The following is a 16,068-nucleotide window of genomic DNA, read 5'->3' as shown; positions in this document are numbered from 1 at the left end:
TTAACTAGACTTCACTTTAATAACTAGAGTGGTCTTATGACTGATTTATGGAATCTTAAAGAGCTTCCTTAATTAACACTTCTCATAAATTCACAGCAGCAATGAGCTCTCGCTAGAGGCAAAGACGGATGAAATAAAAATCTAATCACTGGTGAACATTTACACATGTACATTCACACTTCCACAGCGGCAAGTGAGAAGTCTCACATATGCTGTGCTCTGCATATGCGTGAGGTTTGAGAAGCATGTTTATGCAGGTGTGTGAGGGAAAGAGAGAACGAAAGAAAGAGCAATCATCCTCGTTCCTCCTCTCCACTGTGTATCAGTGATGCCCCACTTTCCCATGATTCCCATGAGCTCAGTGCAGCAGCAGCAGCGGCGGCGGTTAGTTTCAGTCCAGCAGCTCGAGACCAGACACATGCTCTTCTCTTTCTGTCAGAGCTATGAACACCTCTTCAAACCATCTTAAAATACATTACACATTATCTCTGTGATGCTGCAGGGAAACAGATACAGTCTACAGATACAGAGCTTTAGTTGAGAAGATGGAAGAAAGAGAGAGACGGAGAGAGGGATGGTGGAAACGCGAGAGAGGATGCTGTTAGATCAGGAGGGTGCTGGCTGCAGATGAATAGATAGATGTTCACACAGCTCTATCACCAACTGCTACTCAGCTCCTGATGCTGTTTATACAGCCAAAGCCATTCTATTTCAGACATGTTTTACTCAGATTGCAGGTTTTAAAAATATGTGCCATGAAAGACAGCTGTTATTTCAGTCAGGTGTGGATGATCTCCACCTGCTTCCTGTTGTCATGTCTCAGAGGAAAATAAACAAATGCGTAATTTTTTTCATAGCTGATGTTTGAACATGAAAAATAATGTTAGACCATTATTACAAACAGTCAGAGTTTTAGAAGAAAATGTGAGTGGTGCTTGACTATGGGTATCCAGGGTGGTTCCCAAATAGAACCACCATAGCTGCATCCTCCAGAGGTCGCATTTGTCAGCCGCATACGTCATTGAGGCAAAGAAAAGTAACCGTAATAAAACTCTTGTTTATGTGACTGACAAATACAACCTCCGGAGGATGAAGCCTCCGAAATGAGACGCAGCTTATGTGATTGCTAAGAATTTTTAAATGTCTGTTGTCTGGTTGCTAGCATGTTATATTTTGGGATTTTTTTCAATAACGATAATGAAACAATATATTGCAGAGTGTGTTTTTGTGCTGGTACAGGCCTGTCATGGATAAATAAACATGACACTATAACCACCAATAGGTGGCAGCAAGTCCCTGTCTTAATGAGTGATTCATTTAATCATTCATTCAATCGATTTGTTCAAAATCAAGTGACAAGAGACTCCCTGCGTCCCAATGTTCATACTATCCATCCTAAATAGTATGTGAGATTAGAATAAATGTGTCCCAAAGCATAGTATGTCGAAAAGAGTATGCCAAAATTCTCCATATGGTCTACTATTTCAGGTAGATTTTTGAAGTGTGGATCTAATGGCTAATATTGCCCACAATCCATTGTGCTTTGGCGAAGGATTCTGTTCAAAACTACAAAGATGGTAGATGTGCGCGACTGACAGTTAAGTAGAGAGGTTTAGATAAAGGGGTTTGAGTTACTAATAATCAACATTTAACCTGATAAAAAAATATTTATTTAATGTAATCTGTGTTATATTTCATTTGCAACAACAATGTGAACTTTCATAAACATCCGTTTGGCCATGAACTACTAAATGCATCATTATGCAAAAAATAGTTTCTCCACAAAAGACCCACGGCTGGCAGATCAACTTGCTACTTCTTTTCTCTCTGATATGGTAGGAAGTTAAATTAAATGAAATATGGAGGATGTTAACTGTGACAAGATGATTGACAGGCCAGTTTACAGTGACAGGGTGCGTGTAGCTATGCGACAGAGCGGTCCGTTAAAGATGCAATTGTATGACGTGATAGTATGTCCCAAAGCTTGCATACTCTTCTACTACACACTCAAAAGTGTGTACTTTTTCCTCATCAAAAGAGTAGGCCTACATACTAATCGACACATTTCAGAAAGGCTGGGCATAGAGGAGAAACAATAATGTACAGTATGTGGAAAATAATGTGTTTTTTAACCTTAAACCGCATAAACACATTGCATTACACCAAATACACAAAATAATGTTCTTTTTAGCAATGTCATATGACCCCTTTAAGGGCGTAGTATAAGCAGGCACATTGGGACGCAGCAATTGTCTTTATGAATGGATCATTGAATCATTGAATGACTTGACTCAAATGATTCTTTCAAAAAGAGATTCATTCAGGAACAAAACTCTGCAGTATTGCTGTGAGACACACAAATGTTCTGCTCTAACTTTGTTTGAAACTATTTTTATTGGCAAAAAAGAAAAAAATGTAACTCAGTATTAACTTCTTGTTTTTTGAACTCTGGACTCTCAAGACACGTTTTGTTTGTTTTTTGCAAAGTCAGTGACATAATCGATAATGTCAGCTCACACATCATTAAAACAACAATTACGATGTTACTGTAGACGATAAATATCGCACAGCCTGAGGGTTCTGAGGGTTTTTATACATCTGCTATGTGGTTTCTTGGGTGTACTGAGTGATTTTAGACATCTATTGTCTGGATGCTAGGATGTTGTAAGGTAGTGGCCAAAGTGGGACTATGTGGCTGCTAAGGTGTACTGAGTGTTTTTTAGATGTCTCAGGATGTTCTGGGGGGTTTCCAGCACATTATGTATTTGCTAAGTTAATAACTGTAATAACTGGGTGCATTAATCAATTGCTATCTGGTTGCTAGATTGGTTTGAGTTGAGTTTTTGAGGTGCTAGGATGTTCTGGTTGCTAGTTGCTATAAGTGGTTGCTGGTTGCTTACTTCACAGAATTTGCATACTTAGCACTAAGGATTTGTTCAGTTTTATAGCAATAGTAAAGCTTGCGAACTTGCAAGCAGTCATAATAATGAAGAGAGGAAATAAATAAGGAGTACATTGAGATTGATATAAGTCAGAAAACATTTAGGCTGTTAACTGAAACTGCTCTACAGCTCAGTGTAATATGCGAGTGATTACTTCAGGCTTTAATTCAGAGAGTGAAGTCTCCTCTGTGTGCACATGAGCACGGATTTTATCTCTTCTAACCTTCTCTATACTCTTATTGTGATTGACAGCTGGTAGATTAGGAGGACTTCTGGAATGTGAGGAAAGTCGAGAACAAAAGAGGGAAAGAGAATAAGAGAGGGGGTCATTCTCTAATCAGACCCGATGAGCCAAAAGCCGGAAGGAATCAGACAACACACACATACTGGATAACATCAAATTAACAAAAATCCAAAGAAATGTCAACAGCCCTAAAGCTTAAGATGCTCAATCGAAGCTTAAAATGTACTTGCAGCTATAGTGTAACAGAGGGGATTAGAAATGAATAGATGAAGTGAAAGACAGCAAGAGTAAGAAGCAGGCAGAAGAGCAGGAGGGAACACAGTGAGCACAGGCTTGGCAGTTTGGGCACAGTGTGCATACAAATGACTGTATTCCTCTATAATCTAAAAGCAGAGGTCTGAACTAGTGGGTCACAGGAGGGGTATAAATGGGTCACAGGTCTGTTCTGATAGGCTCACAGACAGCAAAACAACACTAAATGCAACTAACCATGTAACCGTGCTTTCAATACCGTGATAATACCGTATACCGTGATAAAAGCATTAGCAATTAATCGCAACATGAAAATTTGATACCGGCATATCCCTAATTGAAACTACACAACAAAGAAAAAAAAAACCGGGACTACACTAGATACGAGTTAATTTGCAATGCAGACCACAATGTGTTTTGAAATTTTTGTTTTTAATTAGACTAAGCTCAACTTGCGCCCAGCCTAGTCAAGATGGTTTTAAAGGGGTTTTGGGCACATCTGCACCCTGCTAAACCAGATATACAACATGCCAACCTTTTGTTGGGAGACGATCCTAAACAAGTTAAGACCAGTTTAAACCAGCTTAGGGTGGGTTAAGTGGGTTTTTCTCAGCAGTGGTGCTAATAATTTTTCATAATGTTGGGCCTGTTCAATCAAGGTAATATTAAAGGGGTCATCGGATGCAAAATTCACTTTTACATGTTGTTTGAACATAAATGTGTGTTAGCAGTGTGTGTGTACACATCCACCCTAATGGTAAAAATCCACCCAGTGCTTTTTTTTAAATCCCCAATAATAATGATCACTTTCTCAGATCAGGCTGTTCTGAGATTCTTGGCAGAGTGACGTAGTTCTGCACAGGCCCCTCCCACGACTATTGACTGACACTGGCGTTTCAGCATTGACCCACCCTGAGTGAGCTGGAAAAAATCCGCCATTGTTTCGACGCCGGAGCAGATGTAGACAAGATTGTCTCCTAAGCAATTGAGTTTTTTTTTTTTTATGTAATAATGAACATAGCAGTCGTCATTTACTCCCGACATCTGAGCCGCTGAAGACGCAGTGGATTACGTTTGTTTTTGAAGAGAATGCGCCCCCCGATCTACCTAAGGGTGTACTCACACTAGGCATGGTTGTCTTGAACCGAGCCCGAGCGCGAATTGTTCCCCCTCCCCACTCCCCCGCGGGCCCGCACTCACATTGCACTTTATGTTCCGGGCCGGAGCAAGCTTTATGCTGCCCTCAAGTGCTATCGGAATGATCGTAAATACGAGTTTTCTAATCATGTCATGGCATAAATGACATGAACGGCCTCTGAAGTCGTATTTACTACTCGGAGATTATTTTGATACTCCAGTTTCCAAGTTAGGTGGGCCATAAACTTTAACCATATTATGGGACAACGATTGCTGCTGTTAATGCTATTCTTTATTTATTTTTTTTTAAACAACAACTACATCACCTTGTCTTGTCATTAAAGTGGTGCCTATTTATATGTAGGCATTTGAAGCATATTGTATAAATAATCAGTGAAATAAGCATGTAGGCTATTTGACTGAAATTCCAGAATCGTATCAAGCTGATTACCTAGCGCGGTGAAAGTTTATGGGTATCAACCAATGGAATATTAAATTTTATTCTTTCCGACAACAAATCACTTGAATGCAACGAGCTCGTAATCATGACTTCATAAGTGGGAAATAGGAAGTTTCCGATAGCATGAGAAGGCAGTAGAGAAGTGCTCTCGCTCAGCACAATGGAGTGCATCGTTTTGTTAACTTTGTGGTTTATTATTATTTTGAGCCTCTGAGATGCGGTGACACACGACCCTCTCATATATTGCAGATCTATCGCTTTTGCCACTCAGAAAATTTCATGCAATCGTGCTGCACGTATCAGAAGTTCCGCGCTCCGGCGCGGTTAGCGCTCACACTACATGCGTACCGCGCCCGAGCCCAACTGAACCGTGCTCTGGCCCACCGCTTCTAACCGAGCTAGGGCTGGTTAAATGAACCACACCGAGCGCGGCACGGAGCGATCACACTAGTCAAACAAACTTTGGGGGTCAAACTCGCTCGAGCATGGTTCAAAACGCCTAGTGTGAGTACACCCTAAATGTGACTATGTTCGCACAAATCATTTGTGATCCAGCTTCACCTACAGAAGAAGTGAGTATAAGTTTTTTTTAATGAATCTTTGCAAATCGCCTTCCCTAATAATGTGCTAGTTAACAAGTTCCACGGCTAAAGTTTACAGTCTCATGAGAACGGCTCGTCACCCCAAGGAAGAGAGGGGTGGGGTGAGCAGAGCTCATTAGCATTTAAAGGGACATGCACTGAAACGGCTTGCTGTGAACAGAGCTGTTTTTGACAAGGTAAAAAGGGTTGTTTTACACTACCATTGAGAAATTTTAACCAAAGTATGTTATAGACTTTCATTAAGACCCTAAAAGAATCATATCAACTTGTGGAAAATGGGCATCCGATGACCCCTTTAAAACATTTCAGTGTTTAATTATAAGGACCAGTGTGTTTTCATTGTCATTTGGTTATTGAAATAATGCTGGAATAAAATCGAAATAGGCTATCACATGAATATTTAAACAAACTTAAAAAAATTTAATTTTTTTGTAATTTTTCTTTCCAACTAATTGAAATAAGTTTAAGTACTAAAATTACTGAAACTAAAATAAAACCAAATTAAAGCTACATAAAAATTACTAAAACATTTTAAAAAAGAAAACTGAAAATATAAAAATAAATGCTAATTCCAAATATTAATAAAACCTATACTAGTTTCTGAATATTACAAAAATAACATTGTAAGGACATTTTTGTTTACTGTTTTACACTGAACAAATTTGGTAGTGTATTTGGTCTTTAAAATCCTGGTCCTGAAGAAAACCTAGTTTTTGAGCCACTGGATAAATCAAAGCAAACAAGTCTCTTCAGACAGCGAAAGACATACACAAACAATGTAACAGCAACCAACAAAGCTCAATGCCCTTGATGCTCATTTGTTTTATATTAATTTGTGTGGTTGGCTATGTCTTTATCTGGCAATAATGCACCACTGTGAATACAAAACGTAAGTGCTCAAAACAATGACAAAATGGCCATAACATTAAACTTTTAAATCTTCTGCAAAGCGACAAAGTGCACAAAGGTCATACTCAAGTATATATTACTATGAAAACTGACCAATTCCTGCCGTGCACAGGGTTTTAAGCAATATGCTGACATTTTATCTAATGGTAGCAATGTCAGGCAACCTCAAGCTCACACTGGGTGTGACAGTCGGCTTCTTGGTGAGAAAGCTCGTACTTAACCTGTGATGTCATTTTTTATTTACACAGTTGTGACAGTGCATACACTCAGAACAGGGCTGCTCACACCAGCCCAGACAGAGAGAGGAGAGGAGACAACATGATAAACACGGCCCAGTGGCATGCTGAAAGCTTGATGGCAGTGACTGGACTCAGCGGGTAGTAGTACTGCACCCAAAATCACCCAAAAATGGGTTGCCTTTATAATCTGACCCTGGACCAAATGACAAGGTCAAACGTAATGGCAGTTCTGCCAATAACTTTTTGATTTCCTTTCATTTGGCACACACATGACATGCAACCTCTGTCTGCACAGGCAGTACTGACAGACTGCATCATCTCTTTTTTGTACTTGCCAACACTTTCGTATTTTAATATCAAACTAGTTTCATCATGTTGTTCCAAAACTTTCCTCTGTGGAAAATGAACGTTGACCTTCATTGTATGGACAAAAAACACAGAGACATATTTCAAAATATCTTCTTTTGTGTTCCACAGAAGAAAGTAAGTAGTACAGGTTTGGAACAACATGAGGGTCGTTTTCATTTTTGGATGCACTATCCCTGCCAATTAATACACTGATAAATGCAAGATCACTATGACAAACATATTTTTTAAAACCCATTAAAAATCAATCATGGCTACTGTTCTTCCATATATAAATCTTCTCATCCTTCTTCTCTCCTTTAGGCTCACAGGTAACAGGCACTGGCCTGTGAAATTCAATGTCACATAGAGCAGTGTTGCGATGCTCCTGATGAAGGGAGCGCTGTGATGCATGAAAGCCGTGGGCTTTACTCGCACCGAAACATCTTCATCACACACTGTCGCTGTGCATCTCATTTCAACATGCGTCTGTGCTCGAAATACCAACAGCTTGAATCTCCACCTGCTTAAGCACAAATCCGCTTCATAGTATCATCTGTATTCATTCTACTCTGAGCAGATACAGATACTTTATGATGATGTTTGTTGTGGTGCTGCACAGACGAGCACATTTAGACGCCGCTAATAGACAGATGATTCTACAAAGAAATAACACAGTTAGACACATTTACAAAAGTACACAGCATGTGTTTGCAAGTTGTGTACTTTGGGCAAGTCAGTTCAGTTTTGCAAGTGTTTATAGACACATGTGTTTAAAAATATATGCAGTACCACAGTTTCCACAAAAATATTAAGCAGCACAACTGATTTGAACATTGATAAATTACAACAAATATACTACAAATATTAAAATAGAAAACAGTGATTTTAAATTGTAATAATATTACAGTTTTTTACTGTATTTTTTACTGTATTTTTTTAAAATATAACTTACCGACCCCAAACTTTTGAATGGTTATAAATCACAAAAACAAAAGTCCCATCATTGAGTCTTCAGTACTGTCCATTATTTGAAATCTCCTGATGTACACTAGAGTTGGTGTGACCTGAGATACAGACAATAGAGCAAAACTGATGAATGCTGCACAGAGACAGATGTGTGTCTGGAGCACCACTGAACCCTTCAATCTCTCATTCTCAATGACAGCCAAGGACATTCAGTCTTGACTTTCCCAATTACCAGCAGTAAAGTCTCTTCTCTACAGATTCAGCTTAGTCTAACCAAAAATTCACCTTCCTTTACGGTAATATAAAACGACAAGACATTGTGTACAGACACTGATATTACAGGCAGAAAGCTGAGACTACAAGACAATAAGAAAAGAAAAGAAAAATGTAGCCTACTTTATATTCCTTAGATGTCAACAACAAAAGAGATTATTAATATCTTTAGTAAAATGAGCTCACAAGGGACAACCACCTCAACACATGTTCTTCTAGTCGCTCTCTCTGTGGTTATCCATCAGTGTAATCGATGTGACAGGCTCATTAGTGCTCTGACTCAACTATCATTCAGCAGCAGTCACTCAGAAGAAACATCTCTGTGTTCAAACTCAATCACGAGTGATCTGTACCGAACACTACATACACGTACACACACATACTATAGAAACTCAACTATAGAAGTACTTTAGTCTCAGATTGTGATTTTTTAAAACTAAAACATAGCACCTTTGTTATAATTAAAACTGTAACAAATGTATTGGTCATTGTTAGTTAATGTTAGTTAATGCATTAAATATAGTTAACAAATGGAACCTTATTGTAAAGTGTTACCACACAAAACATCATTTCAATATCTACTGTGTGAAAATGAATTACATACACTTCCCACAAATTACGACTGTGGCTTATTTTGTGGTGTAATTTTCACCACAAACAACAATTTTTCCAGTAATAGTTTTATCAAACATTAGTGTACTTGGTAACCAAAGAGAAAAGTATGAGTAAAGAGTATGTTCGTAGTGTCAGTGGAGGATATAGTATTCACATAAGTAGCATTAACAGACAAAGTATAACTGCTCTCAAGCAGGTCCTGTACACGAGAGGTATTATGCTTGGTCAATCTGATCAGCTGTCTGTAACCTTAATCTCTAAAACACGCTGTGTGTGCACAATGATCTACACAACAAAACACACACACTGTTAAGACATTGATGTGTCAGTATGACAGTGACGCTTTGTGACAGCAATCACACTACACTGCTGTGATCAGAAAGACTTGCAATGACTGTGCTGCCTGACCAGTGAAGAGACAGAAATGACACAATATTAGCAAATGGCAGCTTAACTGCATCTTAGTTTAGTTAGAATAGCCTATATTTCTATGAAACACATGTGATGGAAATATTAGTGTCATTCACAGATATTCTATCTTACAGTGTCGTGTTAACCATCAGAGAAAATTAACATTTTAATAGTTTTTGTTTTTGGAAAGAGAGAGGGAGGGAAAGAAGGATAGGGAGAGAAAGAAAGCTGCTCTGCAGAAGATCAATGCAGAGCTTCAGTCCAGTGTTCATTTGAAGTGCTAATAGAACCGCTTGCAGCAGAGCACAGAAAGAGCAATGCAGTAGACGGCACAGACTTCATTTGCACATCCTCGCATGACAGCAGTCCAACAATTTAAAACAAAATAAACAATAACAAAAACTGTACTGCAGGAGGTACCCTGGAAATATTCCTAATACCTGCACCACCCTTTTTCAGTTTGAGTGGAAACACATAACATTTCCTGTAACTGTTGGAAAACACTGGATTTTCCAGAAAGCAAATGATCAGGTATAAACGACACTAAATTTAATAATTTACTACGACATTCTGCTCAGGCTGTGAACTGATCAAACTTATTTTAGCAGCACTATAAACTTCTTTTTTGGCTATAAACTTCTAGATTTGTTCATATTTCTCTTCCAGGTTTTTATATGAGAGCTACTATGTAAGCAGTGTGTCTTAAAATAAATGGCAATATGGTTATGAAGCTCATTATTACATTCCTTGTGTCAATGAATGTGTCTTTATCATACTGCAGAGGAGGTTTGTTCACTACTGCTGCTGCTGCAGTGTTTAATATTCACATGATGAACCAGCTTTACTCTGAAATGTACTGTCTGACTGATAAAATTCTTACAATTTTCCATTCATTACTGTAATGATTAATGAGCTATTTTAGATTACAACCGATGATGCATAATACAAATTATATCAGATCAGTATGCCATATGTTAAGCAATAAATCTGCATAATGCCATTTCTGAGCAGAATTCTAATCCTTGCTTTTCACATACATATAATATTATCTCCAAAGTGTTGCTGTATTGCTTATAAAAGCCTTTTCTATGTCTGTCTTGAGCTAAATTCATCGGTTTTCTTTCCAAACACTGCCACCTAGTGATGATGAAACACTGTTGCAATAACCCGTTTCATAATTATAACCTGTTTAATATTAGTAGCAGCCCTTGTGCTTACCATGTGATGTTAACTATAATGAGGAAATCTATAAATTGAGTAATAGCAGTGAAAACGTTTTCAAAACTAGGCGTTACTACTAAATTTAAATGTTTGTTCATTAAAAAGAGCAAGAAAAGTTTTACAGTATATCAAAGTCCAGCAAAAAACACCTTACCACTTTTAAGATGGAAATGAAGACACTGGCACAGTTTTGTTTGTTGTCTGCTTACCAGCAATACACTCTGGTAATAATAAAGGGTAGTTCACCCAAAAATGAAAATTCTGTCATTAATTACTCACCCTCATGTCATTCCAAACCCATAAGACCTTCGTTCATCTTCGGAACACAAATTAAGATATTTTTGATGAAATCTGAGAGCTCTCTGACCCTCCATAGACAACAACGACCTCATAGCCAATACACATGTATTCGGATTTTGATATCAATAGGTCTTTAAAAGCTCTAATAAAAACAAAGTGTGTGATTAATCACATAATAATACATCTAAATGTCTTTGTGTACAGTAAGTGTCTATGGATGTCAGGATTCCCCTCTACTCTGGCTGTTTGACTGACAGCTCCATTGAGTCATATACAGCATGTTGACAGCAGCCATTAAAACGTCCGGTGTCAGGTTATGTTTTACAAGGCTTAAACTGTAACTCAAGTACTAGCCTGTGAAACAGTGGCAGTATGGATTGCTGTGTATATGTGAGTGAAAGCTGACATGCTGGGGATGCATTTTGGCTCCACTTACTCTCATCTATCAAGTTCACACAAGCCATGCACTGAATCTGTATGGACGAAAAGAAGGTTGTTCCTTGTTATATCAGAGAACAATAGATGCCTCTCCCCGTTAAGTGTCCTAATGCATCTAGACACACTGCCAACAGAAGTGCTTATAGTTTCTGGCTTGCTGTTGGGTTTTAACTGCCTCCTTATGGTGCAAATGAACAGGATAAGAACAAGCAGGAGTGCATGCCCCCCAGTAAAGTGAATCAAAACTTGTACAAACGAATATATTAGCCTGGTTCAAGCCAACCATAGCCACGTCAGTGCTACAATACATGATAGTTATTCTTTTCACAAACAGGGCAAAACTCAGTCAAACACTTTCTTCTATATTATTGATGCTATTTCCGCTGGAAAAGCATTTCTCTGTGCTAAGACATACACCAAACTTTTCAGCCATATAGTCATCTCTCGACAACTTTTAGAGTTCTAGTAGGGGTGGGCGATGTGACCAAAATCTTATTTCATGATATTAGTAATTTTATTTCACAGTAATGATATATATCATGATAAAGGTATTTTTGCTTTAAATAAGGTCTTTATGATATCAAAAATGTTGATACCATAGAAATTTCACAATTCTTGTCTTTCAGTGTCAATATCACAAAAGACTAATACTAGCCTAAATAAAAAGAAAAAAAAGAAAAAAGGAAGGCTCACTAATGACAAGTAAACAGTCAGCGATTAAATAAGAATAAGAAACTAATTACAAGCAACAGGACAAAAAAAACTACAGTAGAACAAAAGAAGAATTTATTTGCAAAAACAGATAACTCAATTTTTTTAATTTTCAAAAATCATGTTTTTTATTATGTTATCATGTTTTTATTGTGTTAGTTAGCTGTATTATTTAGTAATTTTTAACCTAATCAAAATAAGCCAACTGCAGTTTGATTGAGATTCATTGCAATGCACAATGAAAAAATATGATTTTTGAAAATTGTTAAGAACGGAGTTATCTGTTTTTGTAAATGAACTCAAATAAATAAGAAATGCTACATACATTGTATAAAGTAATCAATTGTATAAAAACAGTGCATATTTTTCACTGAGTAAATTAAATATATATTTCTTCTTATTAAAGTTAGTCAAGAGCAGTGAGAGATTTTCTCTCATTTGTTGTTTGAGTAACATGAATGACAGACAGCAAGAATTTTAGACTACTGTCACTTTAAGAGCTGCCCGGATCCAATGTAACACGTCTCTGCTGTTTGCTTTTAAATTACTGTGTTTACAAGGATACTTGCAAAGATAGGCATTTTGACAAATACAAATGTGTGTAACCATTCAAGGCCTATAAAGCGGCAAAAATAACTCTGTTCAATACTCCTGCACTCTATGAGCACGTCTTCACATGAGCGCGCCTCTCTAAGAGTGCTCAGAAACAGTCTCTCAGACAGCGCGCGCATATAGCAAAATGAGTTCTCATTCGCTGTTGATTGCTTTAAGGGCCTAAATCACTTCATTTTAAACAGCAATGCTTAAAACATGTGCAAACGCTAAGTTTTCGTGACCACATAGTACAGCAACATCATGTGAGCGTGTAACAGCAATAGAGACGATAGTTCTAGTAGCTCAGAGATCCTCAATATTATGGTCAATGGCCATTAATTAAATAGGGTGCAATTAGGTGCATGTGCACAACGACAAACAAGCAGTGTGTTCAGCTGAGCGGACTTAGTGTCTTGGGTTTTTTGGGGGGGTCAACGATATAATTAGTCACGTCATGTGGGAAAGAAAAGACAACAGCATCAACTAGCCAAACGCATTTAGAAATCTGCCCACCTGATAGTAGTAGCCATTGTCCGTCTGGTATGGTTGTGCACTGATGTTGGGGGTCCCAAGTGCTGATTTCAGGATCTCCTCACAGCCTGAATCACAAAAAGACAAATATTAGTCCTGTCAAGACACGTCTCATAAAGCACAAACAAGAAAGAGATGATGCCCAGTTATTATCACAAATTCCGTGACTACTCTGCAAATCAATAAATATGTGGACATGAAATATCGATTTCAGTTGCCTGTATATTATAAAAATTATCTGTGTATTATAAAAATGAGTTAATAGACCTAAAACAAGATGGCTATTGATCAAGTTTGCATCACCACTCCTATATTAGTTAAGAAGGATTTTAATGTATCTATTTATTTTTCATTAGAGAAAAGATGCTTCTCAGATATACACTGACTAATTCAAGAAATGCGGCTTTCTCACTTAGACACTATGGCTATTGTACTGTATGTATAAATCAGCTTCTGTCACTTTAAATTTAATTTCTCTGTTTGACGACATCTTGTGTTTTCTCAAACCAGGCATGAATTATTAAACTACACCCTCTGTAAAATTTAGAGATTCTTTGCTCCACTTATGAGCGCCAGAAAAAAAAAACCCCCATCAAGATCCACGTTTTGATAAAAACTAAAATTTAGCACTAGATGTCATGTTGGAAAGAGGAACTGTTCTCTTAAATATATGGCTATATTGTTTCTCAAACACACAAACCCATCTGCAGAAATACAACAAGCTAAGTAAAATATCATGAATAAATAACAAACTGAGAGGCGCAGCGAAGGGCAGCCCAGGCCTCGGATCCATTTATAGTCACATAACTCAAAGTGTAGTGAAGGTTCAGTGCTCTGTGTGACATTTCAAGTGGGCCACAGCTCGCCTTGGCTCCGGGAATGTCCCGAATGGGAACATATTGTGGGCAATACATAAATATATAAAGCTGTGCACAATACGCCTGTTATAGAAGAGCAAAGATAGACCAATGGAGAAAGTGTGCTAACAATCCCACACCACACACAACAACGCAGTCTCCTCTGGGACCTCAAAAGGACACACATAGGCTTTGGCTTTGTAGACTTGCTGTGCATGCTGGGGATCAGGGATTGGGGGATTCATTAGGGAAAGAGTGAGTGGGAAGACCACTGGGGCTCATTAAACACAGGACACTGGAGGACAAAGTCTCTGGGCCTGGAGCCCATTTGGCCTGCCTGTGTCTCCCTCTTCAGCCGCTTCCATAGAGCGCTGGCACAGAGACGTCCCACCCGGGTCCCCGTGCCTGCTGGCAGATCTCTGCTGCATAAGTCTGCCAAGCAGCGTGAGTGTCCCTGGCTGACAAATGTAACCCTGTTTACTGCGCTCTTAATGACAGTGAAATAGGGACGAGCTAGACAAGGCAATACGTGTCATAAAACAGCTACAAATAATGTGAAATTAGATTGCTGAACCATGATTATGCAGTAACATTGTCTGTGAATACCTAAGAAAATCTCACAGTGATGCTTGACACTATAATCAGGAATAACATCCCCCCGTCTTTTAACTGAGAAGCACAACCCACGCTAACAAGTGAATTACTATGCTGTCGTTAAATGGGAAAATGTTTCAATCTGATAAACGGTTAATTAAAGGCACACCCAGAGATGCTCGTAATTTGTTGTTCAAATGTGGTTATTTTCAGTTAGGGAGATCAGCGGTGAAGAAGAGATCTCTAATCAGATTCTGCTCACTCAGGCTATTCATTATCCATTGCATTTCTAGATTTTCACCAGACACAGAAGTCAATGCAGAATGTTAAAAAGACAGAGCTGTGTGCCATTATCTGCCTTTGGGTTCTTCTGATTAATTGTTTAATAAAATAAAGTGATAATACTAGTCTGGAGATAAAATTGCATAAATGTCTGGAATGATGCACAACATGCTCTTTTTAATTCAGGGACATCATGTCTGTCGAAAGGAACATGGTGTCTAGCAACTAAGCTTTTATCTCTGGAGAGCCTTTCAGTTTGGCACACTTTGTGCTGAACTAACAGCTGTGTGTGACAGAACAGAAGAGATGTGCTCTGTATTTGATGCCACAGTATGAACATTTAGAGCATTAAAGGAAGGTATAGTATATATAAAAATTAATTTCATAATCAGTATTTTTGTCCTGCTAAAATCAGACATTCACTTGATAAGCAAATTTGAATATTTTTTACTAAACTAGTAATAAATATGCAAGTTCATTTTCTTAAACTATTATTATTATTATTATTATTATTATTATTAAACAATTTTTCAATGGGGTGAGGCAATTTTTTCACAGCCAAGTACTACCAAAGATTTTAGGTTTATATTTGCACATTCATGATTCTCTAATGTTGGTTAGTGATCAAATGACATGCAGTTAAACATATAAAATAATTTGATTGTTTTATTTTTATTGTTTGGTATTTTTAAATTATTTTAATTTTAGATTTTTATGATTTAATTAATTATTAGGTTTTCATCATCTCATGCACCAACTGCAGTTCTGTCACGAATCCCAGTTTGTGAAACCCGAGGTAAGGTATACACAATACATTTGATTTTCAATAGGGATGTAACGATTCACTCAACTCACGATTCGATTCGATTCACGATTCGATTCGATTCACGTTTTTGTTTAGTTTTTTTTACAAAATGAGATTTAAGACAAATTATTAATTAAATGTGTCCTTTTATTATTGCTTGGACAAAATTCTGCATGTTTCTTTGTGAAATTGAAATATAACACTATAATAATATACTAATATAGCACTTGTAAATTATTGCTCTTTTGTTGGTTTTGATTGCTTTTATTGTCCTCATTTATAAGTTGCTTTGGATAAAAGTGTCTGCTAAATGACAAAATTTAAATATAATGTAAAT

At 37.6% G+C, this 16,068-nt stretch overlaps 1 protein-coding gene across 1 annotated transcript in view; it reads right to left on the bottom strand.

Annotated features, from left to right (window-relative positions):
- The window catches only part of LOC107721471 (rab11 family-interacting protein 4A-like), a 53,424-nt gene that overhangs the window by 27,399 nt on the left and 9,957 nt on the right, over positions 1–16,068 (bottom strand). Inside the window, exon 3 of the mRNA XM_016529479.1 lies at positions 13,176–13,261. Coding sequence (XP_016384965.1) covers positions 13,176–13,261 — 86 coding nt within the window. The remainder of the gene's footprint in view (positions 1–13,175; positions 13,262–16,068) is intronic.

The sequence above is a fragment of the Sinocyclocheilus rhinocerous genome, unplaced genomic scaffold, assembly GCF_001515625.1.
Source record: "Sinocyclocheilus rhinocerous isolate Xijiao unplaced genomic scaffold, SAMN03320098_v1.1 scaffold481, whole genome shotgun sequence".
Taxonomy (NCBI): domain Eukaryota; kingdom Metazoa; phylum Chordata; class Actinopteri; order Cypriniformes; family Cyprinidae; genus Sinocyclocheilus; species Sinocyclocheilus rhinocerous.
This window is presented reverse-complemented; position numbering and strand designations above follow the sequence as displayed.